This window comes from Sitodiplosis mosellana, unplaced genomic scaffold (assembly GCF_009176505.1).
Source record: "Sitodiplosis mosellana isolate CC-2019 unplaced genomic scaffold, AAFC_SMos_1.0 Smas_scaffold_11, whole genome shotgun sequence".
NCBI classification, from domain to species: Eukaryota; Metazoa; Arthropoda; class Insecta; order Diptera; family Cecidomyiidae; genus Sitodiplosis; species Sitodiplosis mosellana.
The window spans coordinates 646,398-661,430 of NW_022595253.1; the positions used below are offsets into that span (position 1 = coordinate 646,398).

At 37.6% G+C, this 15,033-nt stretch overlaps 4 protein-coding genes across 6 annotated transcripts in view; 2 read left to right on the plus strand and 2 right to left on the minus strand.

The window, feature by feature from the left end:
* Nucleotides 1-20: 20 nt before the first annotated feature.
* LOC129567382 (RNA polymerase I-specific transcription initiation factor RRN3) lies at nucleotides 21-2,422 on the minus strand. 2 transcript variants are annotated; one of them, XM_055444210.1, is made up of 3 exons: nucleotides 2,239-2,422; nucleotides 1,034-2,099; nucleotides 21-922 (listed from the first exon to the last, which is right to left on the minus strand). In XM_055444210.1, the coding sequence occupies exons 2-3, from the start codon at nucleotides 2,081-2,083 to the stop codon at nucleotides 116-118; spliced, it is 1,857 nt and encodes a 618-aa protein (XP_055300185.1). In that variant the 5' UTR covers nucleotides 2,084-2,099; nucleotides 2,239-2,422; the 3' UTR covers nucleotides 21-115. The 2 variants fall into 2 exon arrangements, with proteins under 2 accessions (XP_055300185.1, XP_055300184.1); XM_055444209.1 differs by having other exon boundaries at nucleotides 2,225-2,399.
* A 325-nt stretch (nucleotides 2,423-2,747) lies between these two features.
* LOC129567390 (28S ribosomal protein S18b, mitochondrial) lies at nucleotides 2,748-5,215 on the plus strand. Its single transcript, XM_055444222.1, has 2 exons — nucleotides 2,748-3,342; nucleotides 3,440-5,215. Exons 1-2 carry the CDS (start codon nucleotides 2,827-2,829, stop codon nucleotides 3,608-3,610), a joined length of 687 nt encoding a protein of 228 aa, XP_055300197.1. The 5' UTR covers nucleotides 2,748-2,826; the 3' UTR covers nucleotides 3,611-5,215.
* On the plus strand, nucleotides 3,670-5,215 carry LOC129567389 (pyridine nucleotide-disulfide oxidoreductase domain-containing protein 1). The gene has a single exon (XM_055444221.1). The coding sequence runs from the start codon at nucleotides 3,670-3,672 to the stop codon at nucleotides 5,125-5,127; it is 1,458 nt and encodes a 485-aa protein (XP_055300196.1). The 3' UTR covers nucleotides 5,128-5,215.
* A 249-nt stretch (nucleotides 5,216-5,464) lies between these two features.
* The window catches only part of LOC129567387 (protein groucho-like), a 12,389-nt gene continuing 2,820 nt past the window's right edge, over nucleotides 5,465-15,033 (minus strand). Inside the window, exons 1-12 of one of the 2 annotated variants that reach the window (XM_055444220.1) lie at nucleotides 11,180-11,375; nucleotides 10,155-11,120; nucleotides 9,521-9,618; nucleotides 9,114-9,177; nucleotides 8,971-9,015; nucleotides 8,613-8,750; nucleotides 8,122-8,448; nucleotides 7,752-8,037; nucleotides 7,390-7,621; nucleotides 6,618-7,291; nucleotides 6,329-6,528; nucleotides 5,465-6,197 (exon numbers count right to left, since the gene is read on the minus strand). In XM_055444220.1, the coding sequence (XP_055300195.1) occupies nucleotides 6,090-6,197; nucleotides 6,329-6,528; nucleotides 6,618-7,291; nucleotides 7,390-7,621; nucleotides 7,752-8,037; nucleotides 8,122-8,448; nucleotides 8,613-8,750; nucleotides 8,971-9,015; nucleotides 9,114-9,177; nucleotides 9,521-9,618; nucleotides 10,155-10,286 (2,304 nt within the window). In that variant the 5' untranslated portion in view covers nucleotides 10,287-11,120; nucleotides 11,180-11,375 and the 3' untranslated portion in view covers nucleotides 5,465-6,089. Of the gene's footprint in view, nucleotides 6,198-6,328; nucleotides 6,529-6,617; nucleotides 7,292-7,389; nucleotides 7,622-7,751; nucleotides 8,038-8,121; nucleotides 8,449-8,612; nucleotides 8,751-8,970; nucleotides 9,016-9,113; nucleotides 9,178-9,520; nucleotides 9,619-10,154; nucleotides 11,121-11,179; nucleotides 11,376-15,033 lie in introns of those variants that run through there. The other variant, XM_055444219.1, reaches the window with a different exon arrangement.

The following is a 15,033-nucleotide window of genomic DNA, read 5'->3' on the forward strand; positions in this document are numbered from 1 at the left end:
CCATGGCTTTTTTAAATAAATTTTTATTATTTTTATTATTTTTATATAAATTATACCATAAAAACTTATAGTAAATATACGTTCCACTTGATTTGAATAGCTAAATGACAAATGCTTAATGAAAGCCGGGCGATGTGCCATACGAAAAGAGAATTTCTTTTTCGTAATTTTTCGAATGTTCGGCTAGTTTGTTGCGTTTTGGATCGGAGAGAAAATCATCGTCATCAACCGATGACATCAGTGATTCGACGCGTTTTCGTCGTCGTTGTTCATTCGTAGCTATTTGGCTGTGTACACCGTTTGGATCTTCATCTTCACACGGCTGATATTGTTGATAAACTGCTTCGATGTATTTGCCGGACTTTTTCAATAGATACGGATCAAATGGGAACGTTGTGTCTAATGTTTCTTCGGGCATCACAATTTCATTTTGATAAACCATGGCTAGTTTTCGTCGTGCATTCCGCTCGAGTATCGTATGGCAGTAGGCTAGTTGATGGGCACGTGTTACACCGGCAAATGTGGTTGCAACAGCTGGCAAACATACACGCAACGGGTTCAGGTGACACGTCACCAGTGTGGACAATTGCAACGATTGTAAAAATGTTAAATTTTCACTTGAATTTGTTAAATCACGACTACGAAATGCTATCACATAGAAGATTGCCTCACACACGGCATAGAACACGAGATGCACCTTGATATTTTGCGTATTTTGACTGGCATCCGACTTTTCGACATAATCATGTGCCCATCGGCAGAGATCATGCAATGTATGCTTTATCCGCTGTTGCGAAATGAATTTGCCTCGTGCCAGCAGCGAAGCAATGTAACCGACGGACGATTGGCGAACCGTTGTCGCCACATTTGGATCCCATACTTTTGAACATAGATAACTGATGAACGATTCGGATATCGAAGTCTGTTTGAATGATAAAGAGAAAGAATTGAAATGAGTTAGATGGAATGGAATTAAATGTGAGTAGTTTGAAAGTCGAATCTGAAACAAAATCAAAACTTCAAGTTTACTGACCCTTAAGCTGCAGAAATAGAACATCACAAATTGAATGTGATTTGTCTTGTGTGTTGGCAGAATATAATCCTCAAACGATTTCATGAGAATTTTGAAGAAATGTGAGCATCGAAGGGTGGTTTTATTGGAATCTTCATTTGGATTTGATTGACATTGTGCCGTTATGTATTCAAATAGTTTGTTCAAGCAAATATCAATGGTTTGTGCAATGGGATGTTGCATTCCTTCTTGATTTTGTAGTTTAACATCATCAGCATCCATTTTGAAAATCTCCTCTGCATCTTGACTCAATCGTTCGGCTGCCTCAATATCACTTCGTCGCACACTTACATCCATCAAAACGAAATTCTTAAACAATATTTGTAGCAGATCTTCGCGGAACATCGGCCGATATTCCATCATCCACATCATATTGTTCATGTAGCCGGCTATGACGTAAGACGGCTTTGTGTAGTAGGGAAACAGTTTTTCAATAACTTCAATGGCAAAATCGTTGGCCATCGGGATCACATCGAGTATTTTGCCAAGTGTTTGATGTACGTAATTGAGGAAAAATTTAATGCGTTCATCAGGAACGCCGTTTTTCCAAAATGACTCGTCAATTGGTTTCGGTACCCAGAATTGTATCAACTTTGACAGAGCAAAACTTGTATATTTATTATGTTCAGACAATAAATCGATTAAGAATTCTTGATATTCAACGATAAGTGTCTCATTGCGATTTATCCAATTCAGACAGATGAGTGTTTCGACAAACAATGTAAATTTGTGTGGTTTGAGAAGTTCAATGCATTGGCGACTCTCTTTGATCAGTACACCGAAATCGGGATCACTGAGATCAACATCATGCATCGCTCGTATGTAATCTTCATATGCCCCAACGTTTATGCCTTTGGACGCATCTTCTAGCACCTTTCGCAAACCATTCTGGCTTATTAGTTGAAATTGCACCGTATTCCGGATTCGTTCGTGGATTTTCTTTCGATTCAGTGACGTATTGGCCGATTTGAGGATTGGCGTCGTTGCCATTGATGCACTGTAAACAGACATTTTGTCAGGTCCAATTCTAAATATTAAGGAGAAAATAATTGAATTAATTGCACAACATTGATAAATACAGTCGTTGGTCGCGTCATCATTTAGACCATAAGGTTAGAATAAGAAAAAAAAACCCATTGAAATTAAATTCACTTTGTTTTTCTCACCAATACGCAATTGCCACGAAAAACGTCTGTTCGTTCACAAATCTCAGGTATTTTTATTTGGCTTGATATTCTTCTGGATAAAACACGTTTATGCATGTAAACTCATGAAATTTCACATTTTTTTCCTAAATGCGTATCTACTCAAAAAACCATGTGTTTTCACTTTGACAGCAATAATATGAATGAGTGAAGGTATTGACAACTTGCTGCTGCGTTATTTTCCCGCGATTAGTTCGATAAAATACCACCAGAGTGTGAGCAATGATACTTTAGCACTTTGATTTTGGTGTGTGATTTAAACGATTTTACACAAATCAAATCGTTTTATTACAGAATCGAAATTTTGGAATTGAATAGTCATAAAAGATATGAATATAAGCTTTATTTGAATATTTTCGATTGAATTGGCTCAAAAAAAAAAAATCAAAACAATCTTCAATAGATTCAAACCGAATCGCTGACATTAAGTATGGTTTGAATTGAGTTTGATATATCTGGTTCACAGTGTCAAGTCGTATATCGCATGTGAATATTTTGACATTTCTTGAGCCATCAATCGTTGAAGAGAGGGATAAGCACAAAATCGAGATGTTGAGGTTAGCGATAGCAAAAAATTGCAATTTTTTTTCGAAAACTTTGGCTACAAATGTTGATCAAACAATTGCAGTGAATCGCTTTGCGAATTATTTAAAAAAAACATCAAATGTGACCAGTCACCGGCCATTTTCATTGACCACTGCTCGATTCTGTGAAGCCAACGAAGAGAAAGAGGGTGAAGAAGAAGGTGACGAGAACGTTCACAAGTTGTACAAAAAATACGCTGGAACGCCTCGTGATCGAAGCAAAATAATCCCGGTTGAAACCAGCATCGAATACTTGAAGAGTGCCGCATTCCAAAGTACATACGGTGACAAAAAAGTGTGGGAATTATACCGGCGAGTGCACAAGGGACAGTTGCCAAAATCCAAAACACGTAAAACTTGCATCCGAGGCAATGTCATCGCCACTGGAAGTCCTTGTCCAATTTGCCGCGATGAGTTCCTCGTGCTAGACTATCGAAATTTGCAGCTGCTGAAAATGTTCATTTCACCACACACAGGAGATGTAAGTTGTACATTTGTCTTTCGAAGATAAAAGATGATTTTTTTTCTTCAAAAAATTGGCATCAATTCAAAAAATAAATAAATTCGCATTTTTTTAGGTTTTGTCTTATCAACAAACTGGTCTATGTCAAAAGCAACACACACGATTACTAGTAAACATTGAACGTGCCTACGATTTGGGTTTGCTTGAATACGAAGTGCCACATCGTGAATTCGATTACGCCGACTATTACGACGTGTACAAGAAACCAACGTTTCAACCCAAATAGAATAAACATTTAGATTTAGTTACAATTTGCTCTGTTTTCGAAATTTCAATTTTTCAACAATGTCCGCATCCGCATCTGGTGTTTTTGAAGCGAAATTTGTGATTGTAGGCGGTGGAATTGCCGGTGTCTCTTGCATTGAAACCTTATCATTTTATTGTCAAACCGAATCAATATTGTTGCTTACTGAATCGCCGATCATCAAAGCCGCGACAAACCTTGTTGCCTTGGGTAAATCATTGACCCGTTTCGATATTGAACAAAAGCACGCCTCAACGCTCCCGGCAAATGTGCAAGTGGTAACCGATCGACTGCTGGAAGTTGACAGCCATCAGAAAATAATTCGAACCGCTCAACAAAATCATCTCATAAAATACGAGTTTCTGTGTATCTGTACTGGTGCTCGGCCCAAGATTGTCGACCAAATCAACGCAACCAATCAGAAATACATTTTGGGCATTCGTGACACCGAATCGGTTTGCGATTTCGAAAAGCGTATTCAAAATAGCCGAAAAATTGTCATCGTAGGCAATGGTGGCATTGCATCGGAGCTTGTGTATGAATTGAAAAATGTGGCCATCGAATGGGTGGTCAAAGATAAATATGTTTCACAAACTTTTGTTGATCCAGGTGCAGCAACGTTCTTTCAAACTCGTATCAAAAACAAATCAGCTGAATCATCGGGTTCATCGTCACAAGCGAATCGACCACGACTCATAAAGCGAATGCGATACACCGAAGATGCTGAAGAAACGGTGAAAAAGAGCGGTGCTGCATTGGGACCAGATTGGCATACGCTGTTCAATTTAACAGGGAAGAATGAAGATTTACCGAAAGCTGTTCACATTCACTATCAAACGGGCATCAAAAACATTGACATCAATCCAATTTGTGATGACCAATTTCCTGTGCGAGTTACACTTCAAAATGACGAAGTTTTAGAGTGTGACTTTGTAGTCTCGGCTACTGGTGTTGTACCCAATTTAAACTTCAAGATGAGAGCTGAACAGTTTCGATTCGGACCCGATGGTGGAATTTTCGTAAATGAATTGATGGAAACATCCATTTCGAATGTGTATGCCGCTGGTGACGTGTGCTTTGCTGGCTGGGAGTGGGCACCACATTGGTTCCAAATGCGATTGTGGACACAAGCACGACAAATGGGTGCGATGGCTGGCAAAAGCATGGCCGCCAAATACAACGATCAACATATTTACCCAGATTTCTGCTTCGAACTATTCGGTCATGTGACACAATTGTTTGGCTATCAAGTGGTTTTACTCGGCAAATACAATGGTCAAGGTTTAGACAATAAATATGAAGCTTTGCTGCGCGTTACACAAGACAAAGAATACATAAAATATGTGCTGGTCGATGGCAAACTACAAGGAGCAATTCTAATCGGAGAAACTGGACTCGAAGAGACAACGGAAAATTTGATTTTAAATCAATTGGATTTAACGCCGTACGGAGATGATATTCTAGATCCAGATATTGACATTGAAGACTATTTTGATTGAAAAAAAAAAACAGAGAGTATTGTTTAATTTTCAGTTTTACACATTTTTGATTAAATTGAAATTAAATAGAAAATGAAAGAAAAAAAAACGATGGATTTTGTTATTTTTTGGATTTTCTTTGAAGAATTTCAAGGGCAAATGAACAAAAGAAGAAGGAGATCATGATTCAAATAACATTGGGGCTTTTAAAGACTGATTTTAAATTACAAATGGTCCGAAAAAGGTAACGTTTCTTCAAGCTTTGAAGTTAAAAGTTTCATCGTTTTATAACCAGAAGTCTAGCCTGAAGTACTACTTCAAAAGTAGTCAAAGAGATTGAATAATAAGCAAAAAAATCTGAAAATATGAAATGAAGCATCATCACTTTTATTGATTACACTTTTTGTAACATTTATGTGCTTTTTTCGAATCAGCTTGTATTTTAACTGTTTTTTCCTCTTCATCTCTTCTCTTCGTACTTCTTCTTATTATTTTTTTTCTTAAATGTTTGAACAACAATCTAGAGCTTCTAACTGAAGATTTCTTCTTACATTGTTACTTCACAATAATAAAGATTTCTTATGATTAAAGTTAAGTCTAAGGATACAATTTCTTTATTTTGTTACAATGTCAAATAGCGTTTTGTTTTTTTTTTTGCGAACATATGTCTATTCGCTGTCTACGAAGATGGATGTAATGGTTTTTTTTTATTAATAAATCAAGGGAAATTGCATCTATTTGAGATTGCCGCACGAATCTAAGCATTTAACTTTTTTTTTTATTTTAAAAGCAAAATGTGATTGGAATAAAATTGTCTTTAAGTAAAACTAAATCGATTCAGTTGGTTGTTTTTTGTTTTTGTTGTTGTTGTTGCAAATAATGAGTTAAATTCCTGATCGTGTTATATATCAATTAGATCGATATAATGTCGAAATGGCCACCAAATTACATGTGTTTTTTTTTCTATGTCAATTCTGATGTGTCTAATAGATAACCTCGTAAACGGTTGCTTTCTTATCGCCGGAACCAGTAACGATGTACTTGTCATCAGCTGAAATGTCGCAACTGAGCACCGACGATGATTCCTTCGACTGTAAGAACAAAACGGAATTTCACTTAGTTTTATTGAATTCATTTATCGGAATAATGGTAACGAATAGTATTCAACAACGCAAATTTCATCGAAATTGTGTGTCTAATGGTTAAAAGGCACGAAAATTACCTGGAATATTGATGCACCATAGGGTGTTCGCCAAGCGTTTAATAGATTGTCCTTTCCGGTCGACACGAACCATTTACCACAGGCAGCAAATTTCAAACTGAGCACACAGCTTTCGTGCAAATGCAGTTGATACTTCTCCGGTTTGTTAGCGTGCATCACTTCTACGTTGGAATTCTCCATACCGACAGCCAACCATTCGCCTATTTCAAAATAAATGAATAGTTGTATAAAAACCATTTTTCTGATAAAATATCGATCAAAGTCGAAAAGTGGGGAAAAACGAACTCACCAGTCGGACAATAGCCAAGTGAGAAGATTTGTGAGCCAAAATCGTGTTGCTGCAACTGTCTACCCTCTCGGAGATCCCATGAACGTACTGTATTATCCAAGCCACCAGTCCAAAGTTTCGTGCCATCCGCACTGATATCAATACACGATGCACCGTCTGTGTGTCCTTGGAATTGTCGAACCAATGCTTGATTGTGCAAATCCCATACGGCAATGTTACCATCTGAACAGCATGAGAAGCACACTTTTGAGTCAGGCGATATGGCTAAAGCGTAACAGGCGGGTGCACTTGATGTTAGTTCAGCTTTGATGCGCGGCGTGGGAGAGGCCAAATCCCAAATTGATAAATTCGACGCTTCACCACCAACAATCAGCGTTCGACCATCCGGCAACAATTTCACCGATCGAATGTAATTGTCTCGCTGCAGACAGTCTAGTTGACTGACTGGATTTTTGTTGTTCGGTTGTGAGATATCCCAAGCTTTGACACATCCTTTGCCACCGGTATAAACGTATTTTGTTGGATTGGAGATCGTTACAGCGCAAACGACTTCACCATGGGCGAGTGTGTTTATTTGTCGAGCATGTCGTGGAATTCCCGGCCCAATCAATGCATCTGGCGGAAAGGGCACCGGTTGCAACTGATTGTCACCTCCAACATGGAATGAATATGCACTGTTGGATGGAAAAGAAACATTTCGATAAGTACAAGTTGAATGCATCATTCCAATGCAAGATTTTAAAAGTCAAAAACTAGTTATACAAACACTCACGCTTTTCCACTGGGCAGCATTCCAAGTGCAGACGGAGCCAGAGGTGGTGCTCGCATTTGTGGATGTGCATCAAACCCCATTTGCAATGGCGGTCTTGGGTATCCAGCAGGTAAATTCGGTGGAGGAACTGGACCAGGCGGGTATGCACCCTGCAATTCTGGTGGAACACCTGGCAAGTACGGATGCGGATAGTTTGGATTCAAGACTGGTGGTTTTGGCAAACTTTTGTCACCTGTAACACAAAGATTTTATTCATTAATTATAATTGTTCAAAGAGAAAAAAAAAACTGGTTTCATCTCATAAGCTAATGAGAAAAAGCATCAAGTCGATGTCTCAAATCAAAAATCCAATCAAACTGTACCGTTTGTTCCATTCGAATTGGTTGGTGTCACTGATTTTGACAACGGTGTCGATGGTTTCTCTTCCATTTTCTTATTTGAAGGTGTCGAAGCGTTTGACGATGTACCCGATCGTGGTGAATGTGGACCTAGTCTATCGGGATGTTCCATTTTCTTTAGCAGTAGGCCATTTTCACGCGGTGAATGTGTTCCACCGTTGCTGTTGTGAGCATTTGGCATTGGGCTCATTGCACTTTCTGATGCATCGTCAACGACTAAATCCTGATCGGATTTCTCACCATCGGATTGCTAGAATTCAAAAAGAAAGGCAAGCATAAAATTAGAAGATGTTTTTTTTTTTTCATTCAAAACATCGCATTATTTTCCGCTTACATGTCCCATATCTTTGTCGTCTTTCTTGGTTTTTTTCATATCCATTTGTTCAACGGGAGATCGTGGCCGATATTTATCTCGATCGGATGGTGAAATGGAATTTCTGTGTCGTTCTTCATTTGCACTTAGGCCGCTTGTGCTTTTTGCATCATCTGGTCGATGCAGCTCTGATTTGCCGAGCATGGCAAGTGGATGTTGTGGTGGTGCGGCTAATGCGCCTGGAGGAAGGCCAGGATGTGGCATATTTAGCGGAATCGGTGGTGCATGTCCCACAGGCATTTGCTGAGCTTGCATATGCTGTAGAAGACGTGGCAAATCCGGTCGTTGCTATTGATCAAAATTTGAAAATAAACAAACAATTCCATACATTAAACGGGCGTCAATCGAAACAATCGATAATAACATCGCAAAATGAATGAATGTCAAAATATTGACAATGCAGAAAATAAACTACAAATATACATATATTTTTTGCCGCAAATGACACTCACCCCAATAACAGCGTTCAATTCAGTCATTGTAATTTGTTTAGCTCGATCAACGGCTGTCAACACTTGCTGCTGGTGTTCACCTTGCAGGAAAGGTACAATTTGTACTATAATAGCATTTAAGCGTTTCGATATCTCCGTCTAAAATTGGCAATTTCAACCCGAAAGAGAGAGAGAGAGAACAAAAAATAACATGGTATCGATTAAGCGGGTGTTGAATTATGCAAATAAACAAATTATGAAAATTATTGTTGTCAGGCGGTTGGAAATGAAATTGTTTCGTGTACGTGCTAATTTTGTTTTTTTTTCTTCATTTCTTCTGCCTTCTGTTGAATGATGGAGGTCTTTTTTTTACTCGTACCTGTTTGTGCATTTCAACATTTAAGCCATACGACATTTCGTAATACTGTTGAAAGAAACAAAGAGAATTTATTTTATTTCATTCTGAATATCTGTTTGATGTGTGATATGAATTAAATGCAAATGCAGTGTCAATATACTCACCATAACATAGTGCCTTTGCATCTCCGTTTTCTCTTGGGCCAATTTTTCCAAGTCCATTTTGATGCTGCACGTCATTCAACCAAACCAGATGAACATACAAAAAACATTTCAATTAAAATGAAATATTTATTTTACAATCGTTTATTTTTTTTTCATCTCTTCTTCTTCACAAGCAAATATAAATAAAAGTGAGCTTGATACGAAAATTGTATGAGCAAATAGTTAATTTAATATAAGAAACAAATCGTCGCTTTGGAGAAGTGTAAACAAACAAAAAATTGTTAAGTAGATAAACTGAAACGCTCACGCGCTTCCCATGTACTTTTCCACGGGTTGAGTGTGATGGAATGAGCGAAGAGCGGGAATTTGATGAGAAGAGAGCTATAGATAATAAGATGGATACACACCTGTGGTACTGTGTTTGTAAGAAGTTGAACTCTTCTTTGATTCGATCACAATTTTCCAATATGGTGAATTTGTATGGCTGGGTCGGTTGTGGCGGTCCCTTGAAATAGAAACAAAAGAAGACGAAAAAAAACAACGAGTTAGATTAAATGTCACACCAATAAATAATACACAAAAGAAAGGGGTTTGATTTGCTTTCAAATACTATTTGCGTCGCTTTGAAATGGGATTAATTGATCGTGTCTTCGTTGAAAAGTCAATTTAAAAACTTTGTCGTCGTCGTTTTTTTTTTCGTTTTCTCGCTCGGTATAAATACATAGCCGGTCGCGTGATTCCGTTCTTTTAATTATATCACATATAAAAAATGCACGAGTTAATAGAAGTGGGCCCTCGAAATGTGTCAATCCGAAGAAAGAAGCCGGTGAATGAATAATTGACAATTTCATGTGTGAGTGACTCCGTTACGGTTGAGCAAATTGACTTTTCTTCGGGGCACGGAACAAAACAATCTTTTGAGAGATTTAACAACGATTCGAAATTCGCTAGTGCTTCTGTTGTCGTTGTTGCTGCTGTTGACTTTTTGTCTTCTACTTGCCGTTAATTTGATTTGAACGAATGCGATAATTAAACACTTACCGGATGTCTACTAGCTGCAACAGCTGCGGCTGCGTTAATTCCTGAATTTGGATACATGTTGCGCTGATCGGTGTTGGTGCCGGTACCGTTGTTCACCACGTCTTTATCGTCGTCTTTGAAATAATGTGTCATTCACATTCACCGTTCAATTTGTAACAATGACAACAAAGGTAAACATATAACGAATAATATTGAAAACAAAAACTAACACACACGCTGCCTCTCTATACGCCGGAATATTTCCAGCGAATTGACAATCCAATGGAGAGAGAGAAAATATACGCAGATATATATATATATATGGAGAGTGAATAAAACACTGAATCTGAACAAATAATTGCTTTGCACTGTCTCAGTCTATCTCTGTCACACTTGTACCCTTTTTTTTTTTATTGGGGCGTTTGTGTATTTTCACAATGTTGTTGGCTCGTCAGTTTTGTCGTTTCACTCGTTCTGACTATGCAGCTCTCTGTTTCTGCCGCTCGTCAATTTCAATATTTACTTTGGCTGTTTACACACCCGAACTTGTGAATGTGCTCTATATGTACAATATCTAGAATTTTAGAGCTCAACTGCCGTTGTTTACATTTTGGGGCAACTTTTTGTATTCCCATCTACAACACGCTCCCGCTTCACTCTCTATCTATCGCCACAGTGTTTTATGCTGTCATGTAGTTAGTTTGGATTGAAGAGAACGACAACACGCATACACACAAGTAAACAGCAGACGGCACCCAAGTAAATATAAACACTTTCAATGCGGTATACACTTCTAAAATTCCACAAAATAACGTCTGAAATGAAAAGAAAAAAAAAAGAACGCACATTGTTGAGAATAGCTAATTAATTGTTGTGAATGATTTATTTGGAGGAGTTTTTTTTTTCTTATTCGTTTTCTTTTGAGCTGTTTCTTCTTATCTCTCAATCTGTTGACGATTTCAAGCAAGGCACATTAATCAGTTCATCCTAGCAGAGCAAATAAAACCGAGTAAACATTTGAAATGCTCAATAAATGCGTCATTTACTTCAGATTTAAAGAAGAAACACACGAAGCAGGAGACATGCGATATCATCCAGTTTTTTCCACTTTTATTTCCCATTTGAGTTTTTGTTACCGTATGGGAGGAAAATCCGTTTCTGTATCAAGAAGAGAAAAAATAAGTGCCGTAGAAAAAGTGGAAGAATTTTATTTGCTTATCGGCTTGCCTCGACACATTTAACCGTCTCTGCATCATCGCATATCGAAAGAAAAGGAAAAACGGAAATAGGTGAAACCTTAGCGCTTCAGCCGAAAATAAGAGAGGAAATCTTATCCTAAAAGTGATGAGGCCATATTTCAGATATCAAACAAACAAGAGTGAATGAGGAAAACAAAGTACACACATCACATGTCAACAATTCCCGTTCAAATATTGTGTACGCGGTCTTTTTTCTCTCTCTCTCTCTCTGCCCGCTTGCTTTCTTTTGGGATTTTCATTTATATAGATGGCTTGTGTAAACAACAAAACGTATTGTAATAACGCCAACTTCGATAAAAATCTCGGTGCAATCACAAATATTCGTACATTCATAAAATACACACACAACACGATATTTATTTTCAAGCGAAAAAAAAAACGTTTTTTGCCCTCATAAAAATCATTTGAATGCGCACACAATCACGTATACATATGTGTGTATGTGTCGGCTAGTGCAAATATTGAAGTTAAATCGATTCAACAAGCGCTTGGCCGTATGTCTCCATCGAAGTGAACCATGCGAAAAAGAAGACATAAAAAGGCGAAGTAGAAAAAAGTCGTTGAAATAACGAGAAAAAAAAGAGTGTAAACACACAAAGTGAGCTAAAAATTAATGTATTCCTAATTGTGACAGACAACTTGCTAGATATATATATCCACTTAGCAAATATTGAAAATGCGAATTTAGAAAGAAAAAAGAAACAGCAGTGGAAAAAAAGCTTTTCGACTCGCGCTCGATTCATACCAACACGCTCTACAATCGCCGTGTGCACGATGCAGTTTGTGTACGCAACAAAATGTAGGTATACATTTCTTGAAACGATCGAAACGGCATCACTGGGTCATTATTTAATTCACACATTGCAAAACGTATAATTTATTGTATTAAATATAGACATGAATATGTACGCATCGTAGGACGCGCGCATATGACGCTTCCATATAAACACATGCATACCGCTCTGTTTCTCTTCGCCCTTGCCTTTTTCATTTCAACCGTTTTGATAAAATTTAAAAATTTATCTCGACATTTTTCGTCGCTTTTTTATTACTTATTTGCATTCCTTTTCGGTTCATTCTCTTTTTTTCTGATACACAATGAACGCAGTTGAATCGGGGCACGTTCATATATTCTCAGTTGTAAACGTCATAATGTGTTTATCACAATTAAATGACAACTGGAACTAATCTGGCACGCGGAATTTGCCAGCGACGAGATGATTCAATGTGCCGCTGGATTTTTTTGGTATTGTTCCATTGACTCTATCAGTTTGGAGACAGGCGGGATGGAGTGAGAGAAATGCAAAGTGAAAGACAGAGAGAGAGAGAGAGAGAGAGAGAGAGAGAGAGAGAGAGAGAGAGAGAGAGAGAGAGAGAGAGAGAGAGAGAGAGCATTAAAGGTACGAGCAAAAGAAATCGGCTTGAAGCATTCTGCGACTTGCCTTGTCATTGTTTGTTATTTGCACAACTGGTGAGGCATAAAGCAAATACACAACAGAGTAATCGCAATTTCGTCTCAAGTCTTCATTTCAATCGGTTTTAAATGGAATCCGTTGCCAAATTTGGCATTTGCTCAGCACACACACCAAACATGCAATGTAAACACACGACATTCGATGTACAATTCAACATTCTCTTTCTCATTGGACCGAATTAGATATTCATGGTATTTAATAGCGTATTTTTTCTTCTCTCGTCGGAGATTTATTGCCTTGTACACATTTCCACGAGAATTCGAAAAGAAAAAGAATCAGTAGCAGATGATGAGAGAAAAAGAAAACCATGTGCAAACTCCAAACAAATTGTTTGAATATATCCAAATGTAGGACTGAATGAAATGCTTTCAACATGGTAACTATTTTCTTGTTTGTGTGTTTATCAACGAATTTTTTCTATCTTTGCCAAAATCTAATTTTTCTTTTCGCCTCCAATTTTGTCCGTTGCCTAGCAATGGCTAGATTTTCTGTTAAACGATCTGTAATATAAGGCCGGTAATAATCGATGTTCAGCATCAAGATATGTAAAACATTTCGCAAAGACGAAACATACCGCAAAGACGAAACATACTAATCAAACAATTAACAAATACAAAGAAATCTATGAAAAAAAAACGGCCAAATTCTTGGTGATTGTATCGGAATATATATAGATATATCTTTTGGGTAATAAATAAGCGTGAAAAAACATGCCCCGAAATCAGATAAAACAAAAAGAAGAAGAAAAAAAGACACACACACACAGCCGAATGACTGCAGAATGACTCGATTACAAATGATAGCATTCAAATGGATGCGGACGGTTGCTTTATTTCACAGTTGATTAAAACAACAAGAAACACACACACACACACCGACACAAAAGACGACAAAAAAAACGACGAAGAAGAAGATGAATTGATGCGAATGCTCGCCACAAGATTGTGGTTTCTTTTTTTTGTTGTTGTTTCGAATTTGTTTTGTATGCGTCGTTTTTTTTCTCTTCGATTTTTCATTGGAAGAAGCACAAAAATTGAGTAACCGAAATGCCAAACTCACGTTGAAATACCGTGTTCGCACTACCGCATAAAATTGGCTGCAGCAACAGTAATAGCAACGACAGTAAGAAAAAGAAGAAAAAAACGAGCAAAGTGTGCTTTGGCAAATGATTATGTTTCGTGTGTGGCACCGGTTGAGTAAGCCCGTTTCAATTCACTGATTTTGTTTCGCTTTTTGGATATTGGCTGGTAGAGACGAGAGAGAGAGAGAGAGAAACACACACCAAATGCGGATGGTGTTTTTTTTCTGTCTCTCTCATTATGTTATAGATACTTTTCCGTCGTCGTCGTCGCTGTTGTTGTTGTTGTTGTTGTTGTGATTGTGCTGGTGAGTGAGGTTCTCGTTAATAAATTAAGATTTATTGGATCGCTATTTAATTTAGCCACGAAATATCTCAAAACAGTTTTTCGATTCATAAAAATGTCAATCGAAATTAGAGTTGAGAAAGAAACGGAGCGAACAAGAAGAAAACGCGACACAACACACAAATTAATTGGCGACGAAATTCATCAAGACACCGTCGTCGTCGCCACAACAATTGAATGAATCTCATTTATAAATGACTGCCTTTTTTCGAAATTCGATTTCAAACACGATTCGATGGCTGTGTGAATTTGTTTTATGGTGTAAAAATGGAAATTAAATATTAATTTTATGTAAATCAAACACCGGGCATTTATGTTTGTGTATTTAAATATTGATCGACTAAATCACCATATCTATTGAAATGTCTGTCCATGGTCGAATTGATAGACTTTTTTTTGGAATAAAACAAAACTCGGTATAAATACCACGCGAACAAAGTGTGGAACGGCGAAAATTGATTGTCTTGATCGGGTGGACAAACGATTTTGATTAATCAAATGTGTATTGAAAAGCATTCCGTAATGTTACGCAAAACAACACACAATGGCTAGGTCAATGCGCCTTAAACAGATTCGGATAAGAAGGCGGCTAAAGTGAAAATTACGACGAAATTGGTCACATTAAAATGACAAATTAATTACAAATCGAGAAGAACAATCGAAAATGTGAATGTCAACTGCATAAGCGACGAAAATCTCTCTCTCTCTCTCTCTCTCTCTCTCTCTCTCTCTCTCTCTCTCT